Source organism: Leuciscus leuciscus (genome assembly GCF_965113295.1).
Source record: "Leuciscus leuciscus genome assembly, chromosome: 16".
In the NCBI taxonomy this organism is placed as follows: domain Eukaryota; kingdom Metazoa; phylum Chordata; class Actinopteri; order Cypriniformes; family Leuciscidae; genus Leuciscus; species Leuciscus leuciscus.
The window spans coordinates 4,240,149-4,267,087 of record NC_138740.1 but is presented as its reverse complement, the minus strand read 5'-3'; the positions used below and the strand labels follow the sequence as shown (position 1 = coordinate 4,267,087).

General features: G+C 37.7%; 1 protein-coding gene across 2 annotated transcripts in view; it reads right to left on the bottom strand.

Moving 5' to 3' along the window:
- Positions 1-26,784, bottom strand: part of jakmip2 (janus kinase and microtubule interacting protein 2) — a 42,856-nt gene extending 16,072 nt beyond the window's left edge. For both annotated transcript variants that reach the window (XM_082141262.1, XM_082141261.1), the window contains exons 1-10: positions 26,588-26,784; positions 11,221-11,461; positions 9,706-10,203; positions 8,657-8,866; positions 5,115-5,213; positions 4,780-4,926; positions 2,874-3,014; positions 2,730-2,783; positions 2,447-2,569; positions 1,584-1,712 (exon numbers count right to left, since the gene is read on the bottom strand). In XM_082141262.1, the coding sequence (XP_081997388.1) occupies positions 1,584-1,712; positions 2,447-2,569; positions 2,730-2,783; positions 2,874-3,014; positions 4,780-4,926; positions 5,115-5,213; positions 8,657-8,866; positions 9,706-10,203; positions 11,221-11,349 (1,530 nt within the window). In that variant the 5' untranslated portion in view covers positions 11,350-11,461; positions 26,588-26,784. The remainder of the gene's footprint in view (positions 1-1,583; positions 1,713-2,446; positions 2,570-2,729; positions 2,784-2,873; positions 3,015-4,779; positions 4,927-5,114; positions 5,214-8,656; positions 8,867-9,705; positions 10,204-11,220; positions 11,462-26,587) is intronic.
- Between the last annotated feature and the right edge of the window lie 155 nt (positions 26,785-26,939).

Below are 26,939 nucleotides of genomic sequence, written 5' to 3'. Positions count from 1 at the left end.
TTATCACAAAAGCATTTTAAATGTCTACTGAGGAAAGCGATATCTTTGTCCTTTTAAAAGTCCCAGGGATTTCCCATGACAGCGCTAGTCAATGAATTTGTAAGTTGCGTCTAATTGTTTACAACCTTGTTTTAGTCCATTTAAATATAAAGTCTTTTCTACTGACTCACTCATAAAGACGGTCTTTGCTGCCATCTAATGCTGTAAAATATATCATTTCCTGCATGTTTCTGCATGGTGGTTGCACATTAGGGTGGCCCTTAAGTGTGCGAAAAACATTTTTTTCTGTTTTTCTGCAGCCTGACCCCCCAGAGTTGTTCCATTTATGCTAAAAACACTGCAGAAAAAAAATGGGGCAAAAATATTCATATTTAGGGGTAGCTCAAGTACATCAAAGTTTGCTGTTTTTGTAGGCAAATCTACAAGTCAGCAAAATTCTTCATTCTAAAACGTTTAGCATTGAGAATTGTATTCAATACGATACACAGTTTGCAGAATGCATCAAATCACGTAGCCTATTACTTGATCACAGTTCAATGTGAGTATCTCATCTTTTCACAGTTTGCACAGTTCAAAGTCAATAGTTCAGAGTATCTTAACACCAAGCAGTGTTGATTTCTTGGCATCTGGAAATTGTATTCGGTTTTGCTCAATGACTTGCAGAGCATATTGCAGCTGTTCTTCACACCTAAAGCACCCGGAATGTGACGCATCTTTCTTGGATGAGCGCAACACCACGTTCTGCGTGGTCGTTTGTTACCGCCAGACTATTGATTATTGCCTCAGCAGCTTTGAAATCATCACTACTGTTCCATGATTCGGGATCTTCAGACAGGAATGCATCAGGTATACCCAGCATTGAAAACAGGTTTCTGCTGGACTTCGAGACAAAGTTGTCCCTCCCGTCGCCATTGGGCTCCTCTGCTGCTTGAGAAGTGCTTAAGTGCCGACGACCGCAAATCACAGCCAGTAATGACAAATACTTGAAATAAGTCACAAAAGTGGCAAAATAACAGAATTTATGCTTCTGCAAGAAATGCATAGAATATCTTTTGTGCAAAATAAGTGTAAATTCAGAATTGCCATTAAATAAGCAAGTATATAATTTAAATAGTTGAGATAAAATTAGGCAAGTGGTAATCATCACAAATTGAGCATAATAACTGATTATACAAAACTTCAACGTCATCGAGCCACCTCTAAATATTGTTCAAATGAGCTCATATTTTGCCTGAAATATTTTTTCATGTATTGGAACAACTTGAGGGGGTCAGACAATTATAAATCATAACTTGAAAAATAAGGGCCACCTTATTGCACATGACTTTGATTTGACTGGCAAAATGTTTTTTAAACATTTATATTTGAACTGCTTATTTGTTCTAAGAAATAACGACTTAAGGTTTTCTTTTCAAAAATTATTATTGTTTCACTCTATTTAATTTTTTTTCTGTTTTAATGTATGTTTGAATTGCATTTTCATCTGGCCAAAACAAAAGAAAGAAAAACAGTGTCATGTCTTCTACTCAAGTTCTGTAAGCTGTTTAATGTTAATTACAGCACAGACAATAGTTCAGGAATACCTTAGCCTCCATTTCAGCATCCAGCACCCCTCCTTTCTGCTCCTGCAACAGGGCATATGCTCTCTGAAGAGCCTGATATTCCCGCGTCAGCTGCTTAAACCGTAGTTCTGACTCTTCAGCCGCCAGACCCTGATAAAGAGAGCATGGGAAATAATGCACAATAATGAGCATGCGGAATAACCCAGACAGCAACATAGTGTCGGCCCAGATCCGTGTGGATTCACCGTGTACCAGATGTGGGCCGGATCTGGGCCGACACTATGTTGCTGTCTGGAAATGCACAATAATAACACAAAACACACCATAGAGAAGAAGTCGAGATAAACGCAGGAACCCTTAGTAAGAAATGAGTGAGTTAAAGGTGCAGTGTGTGATTTTTAGCGGCATCTAGTGGTGAGTTTGCGAACTGCACCCAACAGAAGTTATGGTGGCCGACAGGAAGTGATGTCGTCGTCTGAGACAGCAGAGAGTAGCCAGTTAAACAATGAGGTTTCTTTACAAAGATAATTAGGTTTACTTAATTATTCAGTAAAACCATATGTTATTGCGAATATTATTGTTACTTGTTCATCATTGTGTCAGTGTTTTATTTGCTGACGTTAGCTAGCTTCTTATCATGAAGAACAACATAGTGACGAAACGCGTTTGTCCGCTCAGGGCCACCGTAGAAACATGTCGATGTAAGGAGACCCGCGGTGTGTGTAGATAGAAATGCATCATTCTAATCTAATAAAACATAACGGTTCATTATGTAAGGTCTTTATATGCCACTGAAAACATAGTTATGTATTTGATATTGCATTTCTGTCAACAGATCCTCCTAAATATTACACAATACACCTTTAATGCTCCTAAATGCTCACCTCATCTAAATCTTCATCTGGTGTAGCCGGGGTTCGATCCATGCGCAGAGAAGCCACAGAGGAAGTTTCCGAATCCATTGACTCTTCATCATACCCGTAGAATGTATCTACAACAATGTGCCTCTGCATGGGAAACGACAAGGTAAACCCTGGGTAAATAAGCACTTTATCATGGAATCTCGGGTAGTCCCAATCCCAGTGGTAAAAGTTAAAAGACAGACTGCAATGTTTTGAAAGCGGACGGGAGAACATATTGCAACACTGAGAAAGTTCCACACTTCACCTTTATAGGTCTGCTTCGTTTATGCCTCTTCTTCCTCAAGAGTTTTTCTCTATCCTGAAACATGGAGCATAAGAAAGATGTGACACGTGTGTGTTCAGTGCTCACCTCCGTGACTTCAGTCTCACGTTCACAGGAAGTACTCACTCGTGTCAGCTCGTCGATCATACTCTGCTGCTCTAGAACCTGCAGCTTGAGGAACTCAATCTCCTGATCATCATTGGCCTGATCCAGATCATTCAGAGACTTGAGCTTCTTCAGCGGAGGATGGGATGTAATCTTTTCCTTCTGAATACGACAAAACAACAATAATACAACAGGATAAATGCATTCTGCACTCAAAATTGACTAAATTGTCTGGTGCAACTACAGTTGAGCTATTCTCGCTTGCAGAAGGCAAGTTTTATTTATAGTTTACAAGAGATTTTGTAGTGATCATCCAATGATTATCAGATTATGGAGAATTATGGAGCATTATATCAGGGAAAAGCTAATTCTTTGTAAATTTCTTAGTACAGTCTTTCATGTCCATCTGAGAGATTGAGAATTCACATTTAAAAAATATTTAGGTTAATATATATATATATATATATATTATTTTATTTTTTTACCAAATACATGTATACACTACCATTCAAAAGTTTGGGGTAAAAATTATAAGAAAAAGTTTAAGAATACGATTTAAAAAAGTTAATTTTATTCCAAAAGGATGCAATAAAATGATCTTAAGTGACAGTAAAGACATTTATAATGATACAAAAGATTTATATTTTAAATAAACGCTGTTCTTTTGAACTTTCTATTTCAACAACGTTTCCACAAAAAAATATAATAAGCAGTAAAAACGATTTTCAACAATGATAATAATAAGAACCATTATAATCAATTGAGCACCAATAATAATCGATAATAATTGAGCATCAAATCATCATATTAGAGTGATTTCTGAAGGATCATGTGACACTGAAGACTGGAGTAATGATGCAGAAAATTCACATCACAGGAATTAATTGCATTTTACAATATATTACTTATTGTAATATATTGTAAAATGCAATTAATTCCTGTGATGTGAATGTTTCAATAACTGTAATTTTAAATTGTAATAATATTTCACAATATTACTGTTTTTAATAAATAGCCTAAATGCAACCTTGATGAGCATTAGAGACAAAAAAAAACTTGAAAATAATATACTTTTGAATGCCAGTATTTATATAAACATTTATCTCCGGTAATCTGACCACAAGTGATTATAATTCACTGAATACACTGTAAAAATGCTTTCGAACATTACGTGATTATGTGATCTTCAGTATGACAGCAACATGGAGAATGCACATGTGAAGAACATGCATTTATGGTTCAGTAAATACAGATGCTTAACTAAAATAACATTGAGCTGTCTACTCAAAATGTCAATGTTTGTGGTGAGATTAAAATCTAAGGAAGTTTAAGAACACCATTGTGCTTTGTTAGCATTCGGTAATACAATGACACGTTGGGCACTATTTTAACGATGTGAAACGCATGTATCAAACGCGAAACGCAAGTAACTTTGTGGACGGATCTCGGCGCTGTTGCTATTATACCGGCGGGATAAATGACTTCCTTGTTATTATGTATGGTTTGCAAAAATGTCAACTGCTGCGTCTGTGTGTAGATGAGAGAAGCAAAGTGTATGTGCATCTGAACACGCCACTGACTTTAGACTAGGTTTCTCCTGGTCAGTGGCGGAATTGTTTTCTGGAACTGCAAAATAGCACCAGGGAACGTTTGCGCCGGAACACGCCTCCTCTTTTCACTGAACCGCCCCCGGGAGCGCAAGTTCATTCCCTAATTTACCGACATGCGTCTGTGGAGGGAAAAGTCCGCTGTGCGTCGGGTGCAAAATAGGAATGATACATGCGTCGGTGAACAAAGTCAATTGTGCTGGGTGCAAGATAGGGCCCAATGAGTCAAATGCAGTACATTTAATCACACACTACAACTGCACTTTAAAATGCAGATTATATAGCTTTGACACATATTAGACAGAAGAAGAGGAACCCACCATCTCTGTGTTCTCCTTGGTTATGGACTTAAGTTTATCCTCCATCCTCTGGAGGGACTGGCTGAGGTCATCATTTTTCTTACTTAATAATTTGTTCCTCTCCAGTAACGGCTTACACTGTTTCTCTGTTTCCCGAACACGCTTCAACTGAGAGGAGAAAATCAGGGTGAATTATTCATAATCAAAATACTGTTTTTATAATCCTGTACAACCCAACAATAACTCCACAGTTGGCCCATCTTACTGTAAATGAATAATAATAATAATAATAATAATATAATAATAATGACCCTTCACATGCAAAGAACATCAATGACAGATGTAGCGTAACATACCAGCTCATTTCTTTCATCCACTAAGATTGAGTTGCGGTCCTCCAGCTTACGAATGGTGGATTTAAGTTCACTCATGCGTTTCTGGTTTCTCCTCATGTCCTAAAAACACATATTTAACATTTTCAAGCTTGACACAAATAATCTTTATTGTGCAATAAAGGAAAATGTATGCAGCAACGTAAAATGTTTACAATATTAAGCAATATTCTGAGAACAAAGCTGGCACAGTAGCGCTCAAAAGCATTAGTGTGTGTGTGTGTGTGTGTGTGTGTGTGTGTGTGTGTGTGTGTGTGTGTGTGTGTGTGTGTGTGTGTGTGTGTGTGTGTGTGTGTGTGTGTGTGTGTGTGTGTGTGTGTGTGTGTGTGTGTGTGTGTGTGTGTGTGTGGCTGTTACTGAGAAAGAGCACTCGCTTTTAAGACAGTCATTCAACTGGCTAATAACAGGAACACTTCATTAATCTTAACTTAAAATGATACATTACAAGAATTGACATAACCATTTAGATTAGCCCTAACCATTCAGTTGGTAACACTTTATTCTGATGGTCCACTTTAGACATTCTACTAACTATGAGTAACTCTGCAACTACATGTCAATCATTAGAGTATTAATAGACTGTCTGCTTAATATCTACTAACTGTTTATTTTGTTTCTCTCCAATAGACATTCTACAGACTACAGCCGCTTTCACACATTTCACGAGTTCACACTTACATACAATTTGAGGGGGTAAAGTTTAATACGTATTTGGCGTGGTGTCCGGGGGGAGGGCTCCGAGTTCGGCCCAAACCCAGAGTACTCCCCCCGTATGTAAGTGGTTAGGACTAGAAGCGTGGAGAAGGGGTGGTGGAGGGATGCTGCTAAACTGTCAATGGATTGAGGTGAGACTGCTGAATGTATACCTCTTGTTATTGATTGCTGAGTGTTCTCCACTTGTTTTAATTATCTGAGCGTACTCTTTCCGAACTTTGTTAATAAAACATCATATAGTCTTTACTAGTAAATTCCCGGTAAATAACCATTAAGAGATCATGTGTCAACTAAACAGGACCTTTTCAGAAATAACAGTAAATCGGTTCTGGTAATTCACCAGTAAATGAGAAGTTGTAACATTACCAGTAAAAACGCACTGATGTACTGTAAGTCTGCTTTGGGCTAATCATAAAGTTCTTATGGAGATGACAAGCTTGGTTGCTTTTTAATAGTTTTTCTATGTAAATATGTGACCCTGGACCACAAAACCAGTCACATGGGTACTTCTTTTGAAATTGAGATTTATACATCATCTGAAAGCTGAATAAATAAGCTTTCCATTGATGTATGGTTTGTTATGATAGGACAATATTTGGTCGAGATACAACTATTCGAAAATCTGGAATCTGAGGGTGCAAAAAAAATCAAAACATTGAGAAAATCTCCTTTAAAGTTGTTCATTTATGTTGGCGATTGTGCTTCATTCACTCACAAAAATAAATGTTTTATATCTTTAAGGTAGGACATTTACTAAATATATTCATAGAAGATGATCTTTACTTAATATTCTAATGATTTTTGGCATAAAAGAAAAATCGATCATTTTGACCCATACTGTACAATGTATTGTTAGCTATTGCCACAAATATACCCGTGCGACATGTGACTGGTTTTGTGATCCAGGGTCACATATACACTAGATGGACATCTTTGACAGTGTGGCCACATCGTGTGTCGCGCTCGAACCCAGTCTTCTGTTCCATGTTTTTAAGAGCAAAAACTGTTCTGTTTGATCATCATCACGCCTGTCACTCATTGGGTTGCCAACTTCAGAAAAGGAAAATACGGGACAATCGTGGTTCTTTATAGGAAAATAAGGGGCACTCAAAATATTTGTATTGTACCAGTGTGTCATTTCAGTGTCTGAAGTTAAGTATGTGTTTAAAAGGTTCTCAGAAACACATTTGTTTCGCTTAACCTATTTATGTACAATTTCATTTTAATGTCATACAAAAAAATGTCACATTACACACAAACCATCGTTCAAAATAATAGCATTGATCTGAAATAGAAAGCTTTTGTAACATTATACATGTCACGTTCCCTGTACTGTCTTGTGTTTTGTAGGACTTTTATGTTGAAGTATATTCTTAGTTCCCGATTGTTTCTGTGTTCACTTCCTGTGTTTGGTTCCTGTTTTGCCTTGTATCTTGTTTGTCTCCATAGTTACCCTTATTAGTTCCCATGTCATCAATCACCAACACCTGTCCCTTGTCAGCCCCTTGTTAACCAGTCTATTTAAACCTCTGTGCTTCAGTTGTTGGTTGTTGTTGCTGTTTGCTGTACCATGTTCCTGTCCTGAGTTCTGTTGTTTGCCCTGGATTACCTGTTTGTTTTATTAAAGTAGTGTGTGCATGTGGATTCTCTCGCCGCTTCGTTGTGGCCTCCTTGTTACAATACACTACAGTTCAAAAGTTTGGGGTCTGTAAGAATAAAAAAAAAACTTTTTTTAAGGAATTAAAGAAAGTAATAGCCTAATTTTATTCAGCAAGGATGCATTTCATTAATCAAAAGTGACAGTAAAGACATTTATAATACGTTACAAATGCTTTCTATTTCAGATAAATCTCTTTTGAACTTTCCAAACGAGATCAAAACATAGACAGTGAAAGGGATTTGCCATTAAGCGTGAGTCCTGTTCGAAGCGGGAGCGACCAGACGGCAGAGGATTCTCTTCACAAATCAAACAATGATTTGTCCCAAAAGAATGATTAATTCTCAATTTAGAGTTTGTTATTCGTATGGTCTGATGCGCGTGAGGGGGGGCTGTGATTGGATGAGGTGTCGGTGATCATCCTCGAGTGTCGTGATCAACACTGCTGCTGTTGCTGTTGTCTCAGTCAGTCGTTAGATCAGCGTAGCAGCCAATAAACGGGACAAGGGATGTCACGTACGGGACAAATCAATTAGGCCCGGATAATACAGGACAGTTGGCAACCCTAGTCACTCAGACCTCAAAAAATTTTGTCAAATGGAGGCAACGGTGCAGCATTTAAAGATCGTTTCCGATGAATGACATCACAGAATTTACTGGTATTTTAGTGCTGATGTGAATGGTCTCTTAACGGTAAAAACTGGAGTGCCGTTGCTTGTGTGAACAGCATATTTGTGTATTTACCGGTAAAGTCATTCTCCTAATTTTACAGTAATTTACTGGGATTACTGTGTGAAAGGAGATCATAAGTAACTTTGCAAGTCATCTTATATTATTCTACTAAACCTAACCTAACAGTCTACTAATACTCTAATGAGAGTTAGTTGACATGTAGTTGCAAAGTTACTTATAGTTGAATGTCTGAAGTGGCCTATCGAAATTAAGTGTAACCTTTCATTCTTTTACTCTTCCTCAGAAATAGTTTGGTTTTTGAATTTTTTTGTTGTAGATTGTATGTTTAAGACTGCAATGATTTATACTACAAGAACGTATGCATCTGCATATTCGAACGTACATCTGTGTATGCGCATGTGCATTTGTAAACTCGACAAATGAACAGATCTGGTTTCTTTACCGGACTCCCACAATGCTCTGCTCCATCGCCCGCGCGGCCGGGGATCTCTCTCTTTGGGCTTCCCAGGTTGCATTCTGCCTCTTTCACTAGAAACAGCTGCTCATCGAGCGCATCCTTCTGGAGCTGCAACTTCTGCACGAAACCTGTCGCCGTTTCCAGCTCTTTCTCCAGCGAGAAGATTGTCCTTTCTTTGGCTTTGATCTCATCCACCTGGACAGTTTAACAAAGGTCACGCTGGGTTAAGGGTAAGGGTTTGGCCTGTCAGATTCGGAAGTTAACACCTAACACTACAACATCACGCAGGTCTAGACCTATAATACCGGAACCACCCGGAAGCATGTAATATGAAATCATAGGCTTTGTTTACAGCTGGTATTAAGATGTGTTTTGGTGGATCAGATCACAGTTAGACGAGGGAGACACATTCCCGTTTACACCTGGTGTTTTAATCCGTCTCTTTTATCCACTTTCAACCACTTCTGTCCTGATTTCTTCGAGAGGAGGGGTTTTTTCCACAAATCTTTCGATCTAATAGACAAAATTAGCTCGGGCACTTTACATATGAACATGACCATCAGCTTTCATTTCTGCTCTGAAGCCACAAAACCAGCCGAACGCTGTGAGTGTGTGTTAGAAATCAGGAATGGAGAGAGAACATTGTGCTTGGTACATTTTTCATCTTCAAACCAAACTTGTGTCTCCAGCTGCTAAAGTTTGAACCCCGTCTGGCTAGAGCTCTTCTCATAATGTTAACTCATTATTCAGTAGACGGAGAGAAGAAGGTCTTTTAGTGGCTGTTTGAACACATTCGATCACATGAGCGTTTACACTATGAAAGCAATCCGGTCGAATGTGTTTTCAACTCCCTCTGGAAGTGGTGAAAGTGGACGAGCTCAAAACGTATTAGACCCGTTTACACCTGTGTTTAGAGTCGTCCACTTGTGATCCGATCGACCAAAACACATCTTAACACCAGGTGTGAACAGGGCCTCATGGGACCACAGAAGTTATTAGACATTTCTACCTTAAGAATAAGAATGACAGCTTACCAATCGACGAATATCTCGCTCTGAGTCCCACTTGATCTTGGAGATTTGTTCCTGGTGCGCTTGATGTTCAGTGCGCAGGTCCCCAGCCTTCATCTTGTCGGCTATAATCATAGTACTCAGCGCTTCATCCGTCTGCCGTTTGGTAGACTTTAGCTCTGCTATTTCTTGCAGGAGCTTCACACGCTCCTGGTCGAAGAACCGCCGGGCTTCTTCTCTGGCCTCTAGCGTCAGCGCGGTACGTACTTTCTCTCCACTGCCATCGCGCAGAGCACTAAGTGCAGTCCGTAAGCGCTGGATCTCGCCTTCTTTAATCTTAGCAGTGCGAGATATTTCCTGTTCATGCTGTCGAGTTAGCGACTCCCTCAGCGCGGCGAGCTCCTTCAACTTTTCTTCGTGCCAGCGGGCCCGTTGCTCTGTCAGCGTCACAGTGTGCCGATGCTGCTCCTGCTCGCGAATGCGCTTGCCTTCCTGCACCTTTTCTCGCTCCAGTTTGGTCACCTGCAGAAATGAGTTCATGAATAGCCATGCCACTTTTGGTAATATTGCATTTAGCCAATATATGTTCCGGCTGGACAAATATGGTCAAATTTGTTACTCCAGAAATGCCTCAGTTATTAAAAGTTCTGGATGGCATCACAGCTGATGCACACAAAGTGCTACCATCAGTATCCCAGACAGCAACATAGTGTCGGCCCAGATCCGGCCCACATCTGGTACACACAGATTCCACACGGCCGAAATGTGGTTGTGGATCTGGGCCGACACTATGTTGCTGTCTGGGTAGTTATGGCATATAGTTTGGGAAATGGTTTGTGGAACTTTTCATTTACTGTTACTGAAAGGGATCCAAGACATGCACTGGTTAAACATTTTATTTTTACATTTTGGCAAAGATTATGAAAGTTCATTGTGAATGCTACACTTTCAGATTCACTAGTTTATGAATAACTATCACCTCCTCCTGTAGTCTCGGGTTCGGTACCCCAGTGCGCACCTGGGACCCGCATGACAGCGTTCACATTTGCGAACCGTGCCTTGTTCCGAACTAAACTGCCAGTGTGAAAGCACCACTTGAGTGTTTGCAGAAGTTCAAAAGGCTGTTGTGTCAACCTTGATTTATTGCAATATTGACGTGTTCAATTGTATTTTGATTTTAGAAAATAAATGTGATTGCTCTCCTCACAAATCAACTGTTTCTTGTTTTTCACTGGCATGTATCTGAGGTGTTGAGGACTAGCTCCTCTTTGAGCCTACGTCCAGTATGAGTAAGTAGGCCTACTGTTAAAATCAGATCCTCTAAGACTTTTACTCAAGTCGTATTGAAATTGGTCATTTTCGCTGTAAGGTATCTGTACTTTATGGTTTTCAAGTACTCTTTACACACCTCTGCTGTTACTGAATCCAAGGCATGCACTGGTTAAAAATGCCATTTTTACATTTTGGCAAAGAGTATGAAGGGTTCATTGTGAATGCTACACTTTCAGATTCACTAGTGCTCTATGTAAATGTGCCTACCTTGCATTTTTCTTGATGCAGTTCAATTTGAATATCGGTTAATTTCGACCTGAGATCCTCGTTGGCCGCCTGTAAGGCTGAGATGAGTGCTTCAGGCTTCTCGCCCTTGGCGCGGCCTTTCTTTGCCATTGGGTTAGATGTAGGGGTTCCTCAAACACTCTTATTATTATCATCCATCACGTCAAGTTACACTGTCATTTCCAGTTCCGTCTTTTCCTCATTATCCTTGGAGTCAGAAAACCTGTGGGTGTAAATGGGAACACAAATTTCTATTAGGATTTACAGTAATGGTAATAACAGAGGCCCAGCTAAAGCATGCACACTGTAGACTAGAGATGCACGATGAAACTACAGATTTCAGATCCCAGAGAGAACAGTCATCATCTTCACAGACAGTCTTTTAAACCACACATTATTTCTTTCGTACAGTCATTCATATTATCACAGAAGTACTGCGATAAAAGTTTGGATATAAACACAGATGTCTATGGCAGCGATCAAAATAGAGCAAATCACCTTTTGACAGTAACTTGCCGCTTCAAGTAACGATTGTATCGATTACATCGTTACACCAGTAGGTGGCGACAAGCGACTGTTAAAAAATGTATTTGTCATTGAATCATTGATTTTGGGTGAGAGCTGATTCATCCTGTAATGAAACAAGTGAAGTTTTTATGAGTGAGTCATTGAATCATTCATTCAAACCATTTTTTAAAAATAATTAATTCTGATTAATTTAAAAAAATGTAATAGATTGCAGCAATTAATACTTTGTCAGCACCTCTAAATGGGCTTTATGCACAGCTGCACTACTTCCTGAACTTCAGCCAGCTCTTTGTTTCCTGTCTGCCATTATTGGACAAACTGATTAATCCAGGTGTGTCTTATTGTTACTGAGGTCAGGCACACCTGGATTAATCAGTTTGTCCAACAATGGCAGACAGGAAACAAAGAGCTGGCTGAAGTTCAGTGCTGCGTTCCAGTCCACTTTTAGACACGCACTTTTGAACTTCCCTAAGCACTTCCCCTCGGGGGAATCCCTGCCGCCATTTTGAAGTGCGTTCCACTTCGTGAAGTGGACGAGGGAAGTTTATATGGACAGACCCTTGTTCCCTCGATCTTGACAGAGGGAGCGAGTCTACTTCAAATGTACACTTCAGGTACCTATATGTCCCACAATGCAGTATGACTGTGACGTCACCACAGATCTCGTCTAATCACCACCACAACAGACAACTCTATGATATATTAATTCTATTTTTTATTTTATTTAAAACAACCCAAACACACATAAACATTTGGATGCTGCATTAAACAAATTCTTAAAGGAATTTAAAAAAAAAATAATAAATCAACTCCACAGCTGATTCCAAGTGATCAATGGCTTAGGACGTTCCAGTTCAGCCCATTGCAGTTTCCGCCAGTAGTGAGCACTCGTGCAACGTAAGCAATGACGTACATCCGAGTGAACGAGACGGAGGGAAGTTAGCGAGTGAAGGGCATGACAATTTTGGACTGGAACGCAGCAAATGAAGTAGTGCAGCTGTGCATAAAGCCCATTGCAGTATTTTTTTAGTTGTCTGTTCAGAATCATGGGAGAATCAGTTTATCCAGATAATAGTGCAGCTCTACTTTAGACTATTTCAATTGAAATGCAATGATCTGTAATCATAATAATAATAATACAATTAATAAATAAAAAAGATGTCCCTTGAGCTTCTGGCACTTCTATGTTCCTGTGGTTCAACCTGTTTTTTGTTAAAACTGATTTCAACTTCAAATTTAAATTTTTGGGCTTATAAGAGGAAAACTTTGAATTCTTGGTAACTTGGACCATGTCTTATTTATTTTTTCATAATAATTTTTTGCTACTTTTTTTCAAATACTTTAAGTATGGATTTCATTTGACCAGACCAGGGGTGTCCAGTCCTGCAAAATTGAGCTCTATCCCTAATTAAACACACCCAAACCAGCGAATCAAGGTGTTCAGGATCAAACTTCCAGGCAGGTGTGATGCAGGAAAATGAGCCTATAGGAGCCATAAACCTTTTTGATTTTTATTGGACTTTACATTTAAATATGGTTACACTTTATTTAAAAGTCGACATGAAATAAAAATTTACCCTATTTACTTTGTTAGCGCATATTACTAGTCTTGTGATGAACAATTAATCCGTGCAAGTTAATACACCGAAAAAAATTGTTAGCCATGGTAATCTTTAATCAAAATCTGAAAAGTTACTTCCGGTATACTTAGTATAGGGTTAGGGTAGGATTAGGATTTGGTTTTGGGTTAGTAGGACACTGTAAAATAAATTGTAACCTTAAAACTCCATGGTTTTGCAAATTAATTTTGAGATGTGGTGGAAAAATACCAAAATAAACAGAATTTCCTGGTGATATATTTAAGTAAACACTTCAAAAGCCAGCACACTCTAACAATGAAGAAGAAACATCAATAGCAAGATAAAACCACTGCTTTAATGGAAAAGTGGAAAAGCTTCAAACAGCTCTGTATCCCACAATTCAGCTTGATTATGACATCATAGCAGATTGTGCTTAAATGTAGTGTATGATATATTAATTATTTTGAGAATTAATTGCATAATAGTGTATAAAATATGAATTATGTTTAGATTTAATCGCATAATACTTGTACCTTATGTTCACAGTCAAAGTGTATACTATTGATTTTTTTGTGTGTTTTTTTTTACAGCTCATATCCCTATAGGATTTTTAATATTTTCTCCAACAATTTAAATGCATATAGAATGGTGCATAAAACAAATTCATAAGTAAAAAAGGGGTTTCAATAATAAATCAGCTCCATTGTGGATTTCAAAGTGATCAAGGGCTTAGTGCATCTCATAGAAACCTTATGCACTCGTGCAACATAAGCAGTGTTAATAAGCATAAGTAAGCAATAATAATAATAAGCATTTTTAAGCATAAAAATGTAGTGGAACTAGAGAGCCCTAGATAATAATGTGTAGTGCAGGAGCCATCTTAATATAAAAAAGTCACATGATTACATTGATCACATGGCCTACTAAAACTGAACATGCTGCATGAACTGAACTCACTGCATAATACAATAAAGATTCAATAGTGATACATTTTAAACAAGAAAAAAAAAAACATTATAAACAAACAGAAAATCCAGAAACAAATATAATTAAAAATAAATAAATAAATAAAAGCAGAAAACGAGAATATAAAGAAAAAAATAATGAAATGTTTGACAAAATTAGTAAAATTCACTGACATGCTTGATCACAATAAATGTGTCTCGACAGCCTGCAGATATGAATCTATACACACAAACAATCGTTTCTGGGCTATTTTTCAGTTTTACTGAAACTGCTAGACATTGTTAGTAGACAAATTAAAACAACTAGAAAAAATGTTACAAACAGTTTCATAGCAAAAAATACTTGAATAGGAAACTATCTACTACTATTCATAATAAACAGCTTTTCTTTGTCCTCTTTCATTTTTGAGGAGACAACTGTAAACCACAGAACACTGACAGCATAGCCAAGAGTTGCCTTGACAACACGTGCAGTGAACCAGTCTCCCACACACACACACACACACACACGCTGTGTCACACAAGCTGACTACATCTAGGCAAACAACAGGGGATGTTGCTAGTGTCACACACTTCACAGCCAAGACCGTCTCTACTTCTACAGCGAGACAAACTCAAGAAGACCTTCGTTACATAAACAGACTACGTAGAGGAGTTATGATGATTAAGAGATTGTGAATGATTATGATGATGATGAGGCATGACGTGATTAAGAGATTGTGAATGAAGACTGTGACACTGTTTCTGGAGCTAAACTAACAGAGCAACACACCAGCCATCTGAAACATATAAACATGAGATGTGCTGGTGGTGCAAGACAGCATGAAGCATCTGACAAAGCACTGAAAATAAGAGGATCTAACAACACCTAAACGGAAAACTTTTTTATTTTATTTTTTTAAATGAAAGGGTGGTTTCAAATGACTTTGATCTTTATGGTGGTGTTAGGAGGTTGCTTTCTGGCCTAAGTAAAAAAATTTAAATAAATAAAACACCATCACATCTTTATGATATTCTGGTCTCTGAATCTGAATATGACAGTAACCAACGTTTAACATGCACCCAAATAATCCTTTATTATGACTATCATAATGGCTCATCAGACTGAAAAGCCTTCATGTCAACACCTCAATCAATCAAATTGAGCTTGATCCAAACTAAATTTGGATTGGATTGAAAGTGGTGTTGTAGACCTGAAGAGACTAAATAATATGTACCAAACATTTGCTAAAAAAAAAAAAGCTTTTGTGATAAATGTCAGCTTCAATTCAATAAATCGAGGTAGCTCTGGTTCTGTTCAAAATACATGTAATCCAAATAGGATTTCAATGTTTAGGGTTCATATAAACAGAACTTTACGATTCTGAAATTTAATTGAATTCCGTTTGACAAAAAATAGTGCATGTAAAAATGCTGACGGTAAAACAAATCACAAAAAAAGATTATTCAAATGTATACTATGGGTTGAATGCTTGAATCTGATTGGTTGACAAACGTTCTAAGGTGTGGAATTATTTTCAGGGAAACGCACGGCTGAAGTAGTTCCAGGCAGGTCTCGAGTCTCGGCCGCATTACAGTTCCATATATCACTTCGCCACATGATTTATTTCAAAGGTCCTTACAAACTACAACAGCAAAATAACCAAAACCCACAACAACACTGATCAAGAAAATAAATATAGTTAACAATAGGATAAAAACAACAAATTATTTCCATGTTTTTTTCGACAATATTATTTTTTATTATGTACGGAAAGCACATACTCTCTCGCTCTCTCTCTCTCTCCCACTCAAACACACACACACACACACACACACACACACACACATACAATACGGACACATACTCGCACAAAAAAGTGTTGTCAGCGCTGCTCTGCTGATGTTTGTATGTATCAATTACTCCTTACGTAATAATTTAAAACTTTAATTTATATTAAATTTAAATTTTTGCAAAGGTTTTTAAAAAAACATACTTTTAGGATTTGAAGTGCACATTAAGCAATTAGGGTTGTGGTAGAGTTCCCATGTGTTGATTTGTTTTTATACTTTAAATTGTTTAGTAGCCACTACTTAGATGGTGTTCTCCATCAGAGGTCAGTTACAATATAAATAAGTATTTTTGCAGCCATGAATTTTAACTATACACTATATGTCTAGTGGACTAATGACCACTGAGTTAGCAAGTTCTGGCATGAAACTCTAGATGGCGCATAACTCAATTTGGTAGCGATCACAGCATTATCTCCATAGAACAGCTGATTGGTTGCTATTGCATTAGCGGCCATTGAGCTCCGGCTCAACATTCAAATACCGGTGTTTCTGTTCGCAGGTTTCAGAAACCCTCCCCCTTCCCCAGCTCCACCTGTATAGATCTGCTACCGAGGTTAATTCATTTATGTTCAGGGCTCCAGAATAACTGATTTTACTAGGAGGACTGTAGCCCCTTAAATTAACCTGCAACGCATTTTATTCACATTTCCCCCCATTTTTACTGTATTACTGACAAATGCCTTGGTAATAAATAGACTTAAGACATTATGGGCCCTATTTTAACGATCTGAAACGCAAGTATCAAACGCGAAACGCAAGTAACTTTGTGGGCGGATCTCGCAAATCTAAAATGTGTTGGTCTGAAGTAGCTTCATTACTCATAGGTGTGGTTTGGGCGTAACGTGAAATAAACCAATCAGAGCGTCATCTCACATTCCCTTTAAGAGCAGGCGCGCTTGTTCCATGGCGGGTTGCTATTATAACGGCGGATTTGCCAGACGCACGCCAGGAGCGGTTCACAGCCGAGGAGACCGACGTTCTCATCAGGGCCGTAAAACACAGAGAAGTGACATTGGGGATGGAGAAACACACCCAAATTTGCTTCGGTTAAACAGGCGGATAATAATTTGGGTAAATGTGTAAGCTAGATTTATGCCTATTTTTTCACATCTTCATGGACACCACAATGATTTCCCTCGTGTGGAATATTTTTCATTGTAATTATGTATGGTTTGCAAAAATGTGAACTGCTGCGTCTGTGTGTAGATGAGAGAAGCAAAGTGTATGCGCGTTGTGCACACGCTACATTATGGCCAAGCATGTGCCCTTAAAATAGCATCTGAACGCGCCACTGACTTTAGACTAGGTTTCTCCTGGTCTGTGGCGGAATTGTTTTCTGGAACTGCAAAACAGCACCAGGGAACGTTTGCACCGGAACACGCCTCCTCTTTTCGCTGAACCGCCCCCGGGAGCACAAGTTCATTCCCTAATTTACCGACGTGCGTCTGTGGAGGGAAAAGTCAGCTGTGCGTCGGGTGCAAAATAGGAATGATACATGCGTCGGTGAACAAAGTCAATTGTGCTGGGTGCAAGATAGGGCTCTATAAATGATAATAATTAAAGTTAGTAAGCTCAGTGCTTTATTGTCAGCCCCACAGTTCTACCAAATACTTTCTGTAGAACTCAGTGGCTCCGACGCTGCTGCCTTCAAATGATAGTCCGGAAACCTGTGATTTAAAATAAAAATGCACATTGTAATTTCTGTACATTAATATGAATTCAAAAGCAAAATGAGTGAAAAAGAGAACTCCCGAGAGTTGTCATGACAGAAATTGTATTAGTTTTTTCTGTGAAGGTCTGGCAGTCTTATTAACAGACCAGAAATATCACAATCTGACTTTGACAGAAGTTAGTTAAATATAAAAAGACTTAGACATAGCAGGTGATTCACATATACGGTATTTGTAAATAAAATTATTTTATTTTTCTAGAATCCAAAATGAATTGGCTGCAGTGCACCCAAAAATAGAAATGTTGCCACAATGGCTTTAGTAGACAATGCCATCGTACAGCTCTATTGATCCTAATGCATCTGTAATGGTTCTGTAGCCGTTCTCCATCGCACCAAAGTACTTACTGAAACCATCAAGCACAGAGAGATGGGCACAGATTGTGTTAGAGATGTTCACTGTCTTGTGATCATGTGAAAATATATATTTCACAGGTCATCCATGCAGGGTGTTTATATTCCACGACTGAGCTCAAAGCAAGGGAGTAGTGTGAATACTTTAAATGAAGAGTGAGTCTGACAGAATCTGTCATGTTTTAGCACACTCATCACTTTAATACACAATGTATCAGCACTTTTCATCTGTAAAACTGCCACACAAAGAGATCTGTAATATATCAAACAATACAAAAAAGCAAATCTTGACTTATATTTTCCATAAAAAGTGCCTATTAAAGTTGTGTCCTCACTTTGTGTCAACTCAGGGTTTTTTTATAATTCTGAATAAATCAGGCAATATCGTGGTGAACTTGAACTCTGAGGACCCCTTTCCTGTTTCCTGCTCATTGTGCATCTCACAGTAGGACACATAGTCCCAAAAGTTTTTTTTTTTTTTTTTCATATTTTATACAAACAACTCATCCCGCCACTGTACAACACGTGGTTAAGGTGGAAAAAATATTAAGATTTGTCAAATCTGTCAAGCTGTTGTAAGCTGACGGAGTTGACAAGTCACAGGACACATAGTCCCAAAAGTTTTATGTCTTTTTTTATTTATATTTTATACAAACAATGTTGAAGTCTCTGCTGTCACAGCTTGAACATTTCAACTACATCATCCCGCCACTGTACAACACATGGTTAAGGTGGAAAAATATTACGTTTTGTCAAATCCGTCAAACGTTGAGACATATAAGGCATGTCAATCAGGCTAAGTATACTGTATATGTAAATGAAATCATGAAACAACATATGCAACATGGGGAATTATTTTAATAATTAGCAGCATCTTTACATCTACTGTCACCATGAAATCAAAATTGATGATTCTTATTTTGGTAACACTTTACAATAAGGTTCATTAGTAAACATTAGTTAATGTATTAACTAACATGAACTAAAAATGAGGAATACATTTGTTACAGTATTTACTCATCTTTGTTAATGTTAGTTAATAAAAATACAGCTGTTCATTGTTTGTTCATGTTAGTTCACAGTGCATTAACTAATGTTAACTAATGAACCTTATTATAAAGTGTTACCAAAATAAGAATCATCAATTTTGATTCATTTTAATGATGTGTATTAGTAAATGTTGAAAATAATATTAGATGAATTAATGCTGTAGAAGTATTGTTCATTCTTAGTTCATGTTAACTAATGTAGGTAACAAATGTTAACTAATTAACCTTAGTAAAAGTGTTACTCTTATTTTTTTATGGAATATTGCAGTTTTTATTATAAATAAATCATTTGTACACATAATTTTTATTTTTTTAGATTCAGTCATGCAGGTCGAGCACAAATAAAACATAATTGATGTGGTTTAAAGACAGGCTACAGATCTTTGGATTCACATTGGGAACATTTATACATTGGGTGCATAATAATGATTACCATTACGCTCAACCTAACATATGATTCTTGTATTCTGTGAGCCACTGGAGACTCAGAATGAGACGTACTGTACCGCTAAAACCAGTGGAAGGATTGTGGTATTAAATATTATCTTAAAAAATAGTTGTCTGTCAGTTGTTGAAACCTTAGTTGGACCTTTGTCAACTCCGTCATTTTTTGTCAACTCCAGTTTTTAACATCCTCAGATAAAGGTTTCTGTACATTTTTCCACTTAGCTCCTTTATTGAACACCATTATTACATAACTGAAGAATTTACACTGTTGTTGGATGGATCAAATTAAATTAGCATGCTTTTGAATGCGTCTGACGGAGTTGACACAAATTATGAAGTGAATAAATGTACATGTTTAGAAAAATTACATTGTTCATTCTACAAATATATCAGTTTATTTATTATTAATGTATTATTAAATAATAAAAACTAACTTCTAAAATATGCTTTGTCCCTTATTTATCAGTGATATCATTGGGGAAATTGGTACATTTACTGTATATTTTCTGACTACAAACTTGTTGGCAGAGCATACTGATCTTCTCGGTTATGTAATTTGTACCAGCGGATAGTTTGGTTAATCTTTCTGCCCACCAGAATCTAAGATTTAACAGCTTTAGATGTTTTGATTATATGCATGTGCATGTCTGACAGCAAAATCCATTAGATTCGTGATGCTCTGTCCCTCCAGAGAAGCTCAGTTCATGCCAAACATACTGTCACATCCCAATACTGTAAAACTACGAATACATTTCTTTCATATCCTGTTTCATAACATGTAGTTAACATGTAGTAATAATATCAGTCTCAGAATTGCCTCTCTGGACATCAGGTTCAAATGAGTTAGGTTTATTTGTACACCAAATTCTACTTTTAGCAGATTATGCTAACTTTAATCATGCATAGTGTTTACTATTATAACCAATCACTGTACACATGTATGAAAGACAATCATTTACTATTTAGACAAACAGAATGCATCTTGACGCCACACTGACTGTACAAAACCATAACCCACTATCACTAATACCATATTAACCCAGAAACGACTGAATCACAAAAGCGCACACTGTAGCCACTGGATGCTAAATTTAAAAATATATATTTGTGTGGGGCAATAATCTGATTTCTCCTCTCCCGTCTGTCTGCAGACCTTCAGATTAGCTGTGCATCCGGTCGGATTTAGCCGTCTGTCTATCACAGGGTTCTGCATCCATAAAGCCCTCTGAATGTGTCTGTGTTTAGTGTTTATGCATGCTAAACATCAGTGGGAGACATATTTTTTTAAAGGAGCTTTGCAATATATAAGTGCAACATTTACTGTAAATCTGCTAACACATCTAACACATCTGATGCACAAATTAGCACGGATGCATGACATTACATCAACTGCTGTATATATTTAGTGAATAATCACATTAGCACACTCTTATATTCATGTTATTTATACAGAAAAGGCATAAGTACAGTTATTATATGGCCTATTATTTTTTTTTAAAAGCTATATTTGTCAAGTCAATGTTATTTCTATAGCGCTTTTTATACAATACAGTGTTTCAAAGCAGCTTTACAGTGATAACAGGAAAAGGATTCAATGATGCAAACAGAGTTCATTTCGGCTGTACAGCAGCTCTACAAGAAAACAGTGTCACTGTTCAGCTGAAGTCAGAGTGTTGATTCAGTTTCGTTGTAAAGATCATCAAATATATGAATTAAATATCTATAAAGCATCTCTGCAGAAAACAGTTGTCATCGTCCAGCTCAGATCAGTTCTCATATAATAGTGTAAGTGCAGTCAGATCAATAATATTGTTGAATATTGTGTCCCCAAGACCCCAACTAAGCAACCAAAGGCGACAGCGGCAATGAACCCCAAACTCCATCAAGTGACAGAATGGAGAAAAAGTCAGTCAAGTCACCTTCATTTATAGCGCTTTTACAATACAGAGTGTTTCAAAGCAGCTTTACAGTGATAACGGGAAAATAATGCAACAAAGTTTGTTTCAGCTGTACAGCAGCTCTAGATGAAAGTCATTGTCTAGCTTAAAGTCCCCCTGTGGGGAAAATCCAGCTTTTAATGTTGTTTATGTGTCTATGTGGTGTTTTTAATATGCTTTTAGACAAACCATGTGTAAATTCATAAGTCGACACCATTGCTGAGTCTCAAAAACACGCTTTGAAATCGCTGGTGTTTCTAACGTCACAAACTACCTTGTAACCAATCAGATCAACGTGTGATCGTCAACCAGTGGATCTCTGAGCTGAGTGAGTGAGTGGAGGCGGGGCTCATTTGCATATTCATAGAACCGCGTATACTAAATGAGGCAAGGGTGTCGAGTTACATGCAAACAATTTTAAGGCATGAAAAAACATTTAAATACGTCATTTTGGTGATCAAAGATGAGTTTGAAGGGATCAAATTATTGACTACTTTAAGTAAGTTTTTAATTGATTCATTTATTTTGTAAAAATCATTAGTTATTCATTTAGGGGCTGCTTACACGACACCGTTTTCAACAGAAAATAGAACAGTTTAATGCGTTCTGGCTGTTCATTTACATGACAACGGCGTTCTGGTGTCCTGAGAATGCAAACTTTAAAGTAGGTTTCAAAGTGCAAGTTTTTGAAAACGAGTTTTGAAAACGATACCCTTATCATCTCCGTGCAAACCACAAAAACGTGAAACTGTGAAAACGGTGACGGCATGCACATCCGTATCACAGGCCGTTTTCACAAACCAAAGTTCATGTTTTGATACATTTTATACATTCGGTTAGTTCTGGTGTGGTTTCACATTGCAAATATACAGAGCGACCGCAAAAACGCAAGTTCAAAGACAATATTCTAAAGATGGCGGCGCCCTCGTTTCTCTGGCGCATAAGGTCTATAAGGGCTCGACGTGAGCGACGTGCTCCCTTTCATAGTCTACACGTCGGACTCAAGCAACTTGCAGTATCCCCCCCACCCCACCAACAACGCATAGTATTGCATGCAACGGTGCGTCGCGTATCAAAAACTGGGACGACACATTTTGCTACGCATAGACGCATAATGGCGGCCGAAGCGTAGCGATGCGTAGCCTTGCAGGCGCGTATGCGTATCGATGCGTTGACTCTGTAAGAGCCCTAAGGAAGGAAATGCCACAGAATAGAATCTTGCTTAAAAAAGTGCATAGAGCTGCTTGTTTTATTTGTTGTTTGTTGATTTTCAAATATAAAACTGTTTTCAGTGTGAGTATAATTTTAGTTATACTGTTTTCAGTGTGAGTAGACCTTATGCGCCAGTTCTTTTTGAACACTTTCATCTCGTTTTAAGATGATTTTGGTAACTATAATCGTGATAAGAAATTTTCATACCGTGCCATCCCTAGCACAGATCTTAGAAAATATTTGTACATTTTGGTGCTTGCCAGTGCAAAATTTGCTGCCACCATGTTAGAGTGACGGGGTGTTTGCCAATGTCCAAGTTTAACACTTAGAGAAGGACGTGGCAGGAGGACGTGGGGGACACGACCTCTCCACAGTTTCTGCTGACACTGCACCCTGATTCCAAACCAAATCATACCAAAAACATTTCTCCGGGTTAGAAATTTCTCCATGTTTGAAATGTGACTAGGTGGTTGTCCAACTTCTATATGCAAGCTTGTCATGTAGCGTCGTCTCTATGACAACCATGTCACTCATTCATTCTAAAGCCTCTCAGTAAGCAGTATAAAGACACAAGCACTGTGAGTCATATAGTATCTACATGGTATTCTGCCACTGATTAACAATTTGCGTGGGGATGCACTGATATGAACATTTTGGCCGATACCGATAACCGATTATTCTTTATATTTGGAAGCCGATAACCGATATATATTGCCCGATAAATCTAAATTTAAATTTGTATATTGTTTTTGAGAGCCTGATTACAAAAACAAAAGTTTCACCATTAAAAGCCATGTCCCAAGCACACAATTATAATGTTCTCATTATAACTTTATGAAGCCTATATAACAGACTTGTGCTGCATATGTTGCACTGAACCGTATTTTCCTTTTTTGAAGCGATTCCAATCATATTTCAAGCAATTCAAAACCATCATGTTGATCAGTGAGCATCTGAAGTGTCTCAGCTGAAGGAAATAATCCATTATTTAATGGCTTTAATATATCGGGCAAATTTTCTTATCGGGCCGATAACGATAACTTTAAAAATTAACATATATCAGCCGATACCGATATGGTGGCAGATATATATCGTGCATCCCTCAATTTGCGATTTCTTTTTTCACTTTATATATTTTATTCTATATTACATAAGCAGCCTCAAATGTGCACATTAAACTCTTATTTCATAAACACATTGTTGCTGACAATTATGCTACAATTTTTGTTTTTAATTCTGTGTTAAGCACTATATTTTCTTAAAATCTACAGCTTCCTTATCGTTTTTTGGGAAGGTATCTCTTCCTGTATGTCTTCTCTTTTATATTTTGTTGGAAATGTGTAGGCCACTTAAATGAAATGGGGCCCAATTTTTCAAAGCAACAAAAGATCTTGCCAGATTTACCTAAATAAGCTTTAAAAACAAATCAAATACATAAAAAGTAAATAAAAACAGAGGTTTGGTGAGTTTTACTTCCACTTTTCAAATCATTCTTACGCCCTGTACTACTAAAGTTTGTCAAATCTACAAGTATGCATTAATAGTGATGCCTGCCTTTGCAAACACCACTAATAAATCTACATGTGACGAATCAATAGACTGAAATTTAGCCTTTTAAGGTCAAATTGATGAATAAAGACATTTTCACTGAGCAAGAGCCGAACATTATTGGAGGTACTGGGATGTTAATGGGATGTTAGAGTCTTCCAGCCGCACTGGCCCATTTCCTGTCAGCATGGGGCAAAAGTACAAACACACTGGCATCATGACCCAGTTTTGCATCCACTGACACCAAACGCCAGACGCCACAAACACAATTACAGAGGGTTACAGAACACTTCACTATCCTTGGGTCAGGTTCACCCACGCAATCGAAAATAAAAATCCTAAAATCCCTGTTTTCTGGTAAGCCGGAAACGGAGGCCTGTGCAATAACACACAATACAATTCAGTTTCAAAGGGTTTCTCTGAAAACAGTCTCTGACAATAATTCAGTTTAATGTACGTTAAACCAGTGCAAAATGATCAGCTATCTACAATATCTATTCAAAATGTTTTTTAAGAAAATATCACAGATTCAAAAATCACCCAAAATCATACTGACAACACTTTGATTGGTTGGTCTTTCAGAGTTTTAATTAAACAGATATATTCAGATTCATAATATGTACAATTAATATCTATTATTAATATGTTTTAAATGGTATATATGTTGAACAGGTACCATATACTAATAAGATGCTAAAAAACAATAACTGTAAAATGTAAAGCACACTGACCATTAAGCTTATCGACATGTGTTTTCTTTGTAATATATTGAAGACTAACAAACAGTTAATCTATAGAGTAAAAAAAAAAGCAATATAATGTTGTTTTTAATAACAATAAGCATTTTAATATAATAACTGATCATATAATCACCCACTGATTTTTTACTTCTGACTGAATTCAATGGAAGCTCGTATTTGGGTCCCTATTAAATATGATAAGGATTCCTATTATTATTTCTATCATAATTTGGAACCAATTCAAAAAAAAAAAAAAAAAATCCTTAATGGAAATTACTCTTTTGGATTCCAACTAAATCAACTAAAACTACGTTTTAATAGGACTTTCCATAAGAAAATCTTGTGGGATTTTAAAACTCATACATCTTCCCAAGAGATTTTCTTTAACTTAAAGCAAGACATCTTATAACAACACAAGTAGAGTTATGATGGAGATTGCACAATATTCAACAGGATTTTAAGATTCTAAGTTTCAGTTTATCCATTATAAGTGATTCTTATTTGACCCCATAAGTATGGGTCACAAATTATAAATAATGAAAATCCAAATAGGAATCCTCCCTTATGAAAATGAACCATGGTTTTATTATGGTAAAAGTGAAGTGGGCAAACACATTTTTATTTTTTTATTTTTTTATTGATAACCATTTTGTATAACCACAGTTTTAGTAAAAATACCATGGTTAAAGTATGGTTAGTGCAGCAAACCCATGGTTCATTTGTGGTTACCATGGTTTAACTACAACTTTTTTTTTTCTTCTTCTTATTTAAGCATGGTCAATTTTTCATAAGGACTGTACACAATCCTAAAGCATTTTTAAGCAGGGATGAACAGCAACAGCCGTATTTTAGGCCATATTAGTATAGCCATAGTATTATGTAGGCTACTAAAGCTCATTTCGCCAGATAATTTTAAATATTTGAAATATCAACATGCTTTTTCCCCCCGTCTTTTCAGTAGTATAGGTTTCGTTTTGACACAGCAGTAGATGTCATGTGACAGACTGCCTTAGGCCTGTCAAATGATCCTTCTTTGATGAGAGCTGGATGCTATTGAACATGAGCAGCATCAGTGAGGACATGTATGTGACTGCATAATAACCGGTAATGTACCGCATCAGTGTCTCCTCATCACGGCCTGTAGGGCTGAATCACACGCGTCCTGATGCAGGCCGAGCTCGCCCATTCACACTCACATATCCATACAAAAATAACACATCACACGACAACCAAATCATACACACCAAGCTGGCTTTCTTGCATGCCTTCATTTCAGCCGTTTTCCACCCATCAGCATTTGCATTGTAAGCCTTGCGGTGATACATTCATTCTGTCCGGTGGCTCTCTAAAGCACATCTCAGCGACGGCGGACACATACGGTTAAAACAGCAGAGACTCAAATGCGCCCAGAATAAAGCTATGCTTACCTAGAAAACAATCCGCCACGATGCGCCACAGTCCACAAACCTCAAATCCACAATCATGGTCCTACATATTTCTCATCGCGACCTCTCAGCATCAGCAGCCGTACAATAAAACGACAAGCTCCGATGATGCAGCGTAACACCGCCCTCCTTCTCCTTCTGCTGTCGGGATGATGCTGCGAAACCCCGCCCCCTTCGAATGTCAGATTGATGCTGCGTAACCCCGCCCCCTTCGAATGTCAGATTGATGCTGCGTAACCCCGCCCCCTTCGAATGTCAGATTGATGCTGCGTAACCCCGCCCCCTTCGAATGTCAAACGATGCTGTCTAACCCCGCCCCCTTGTACTGTCAAAA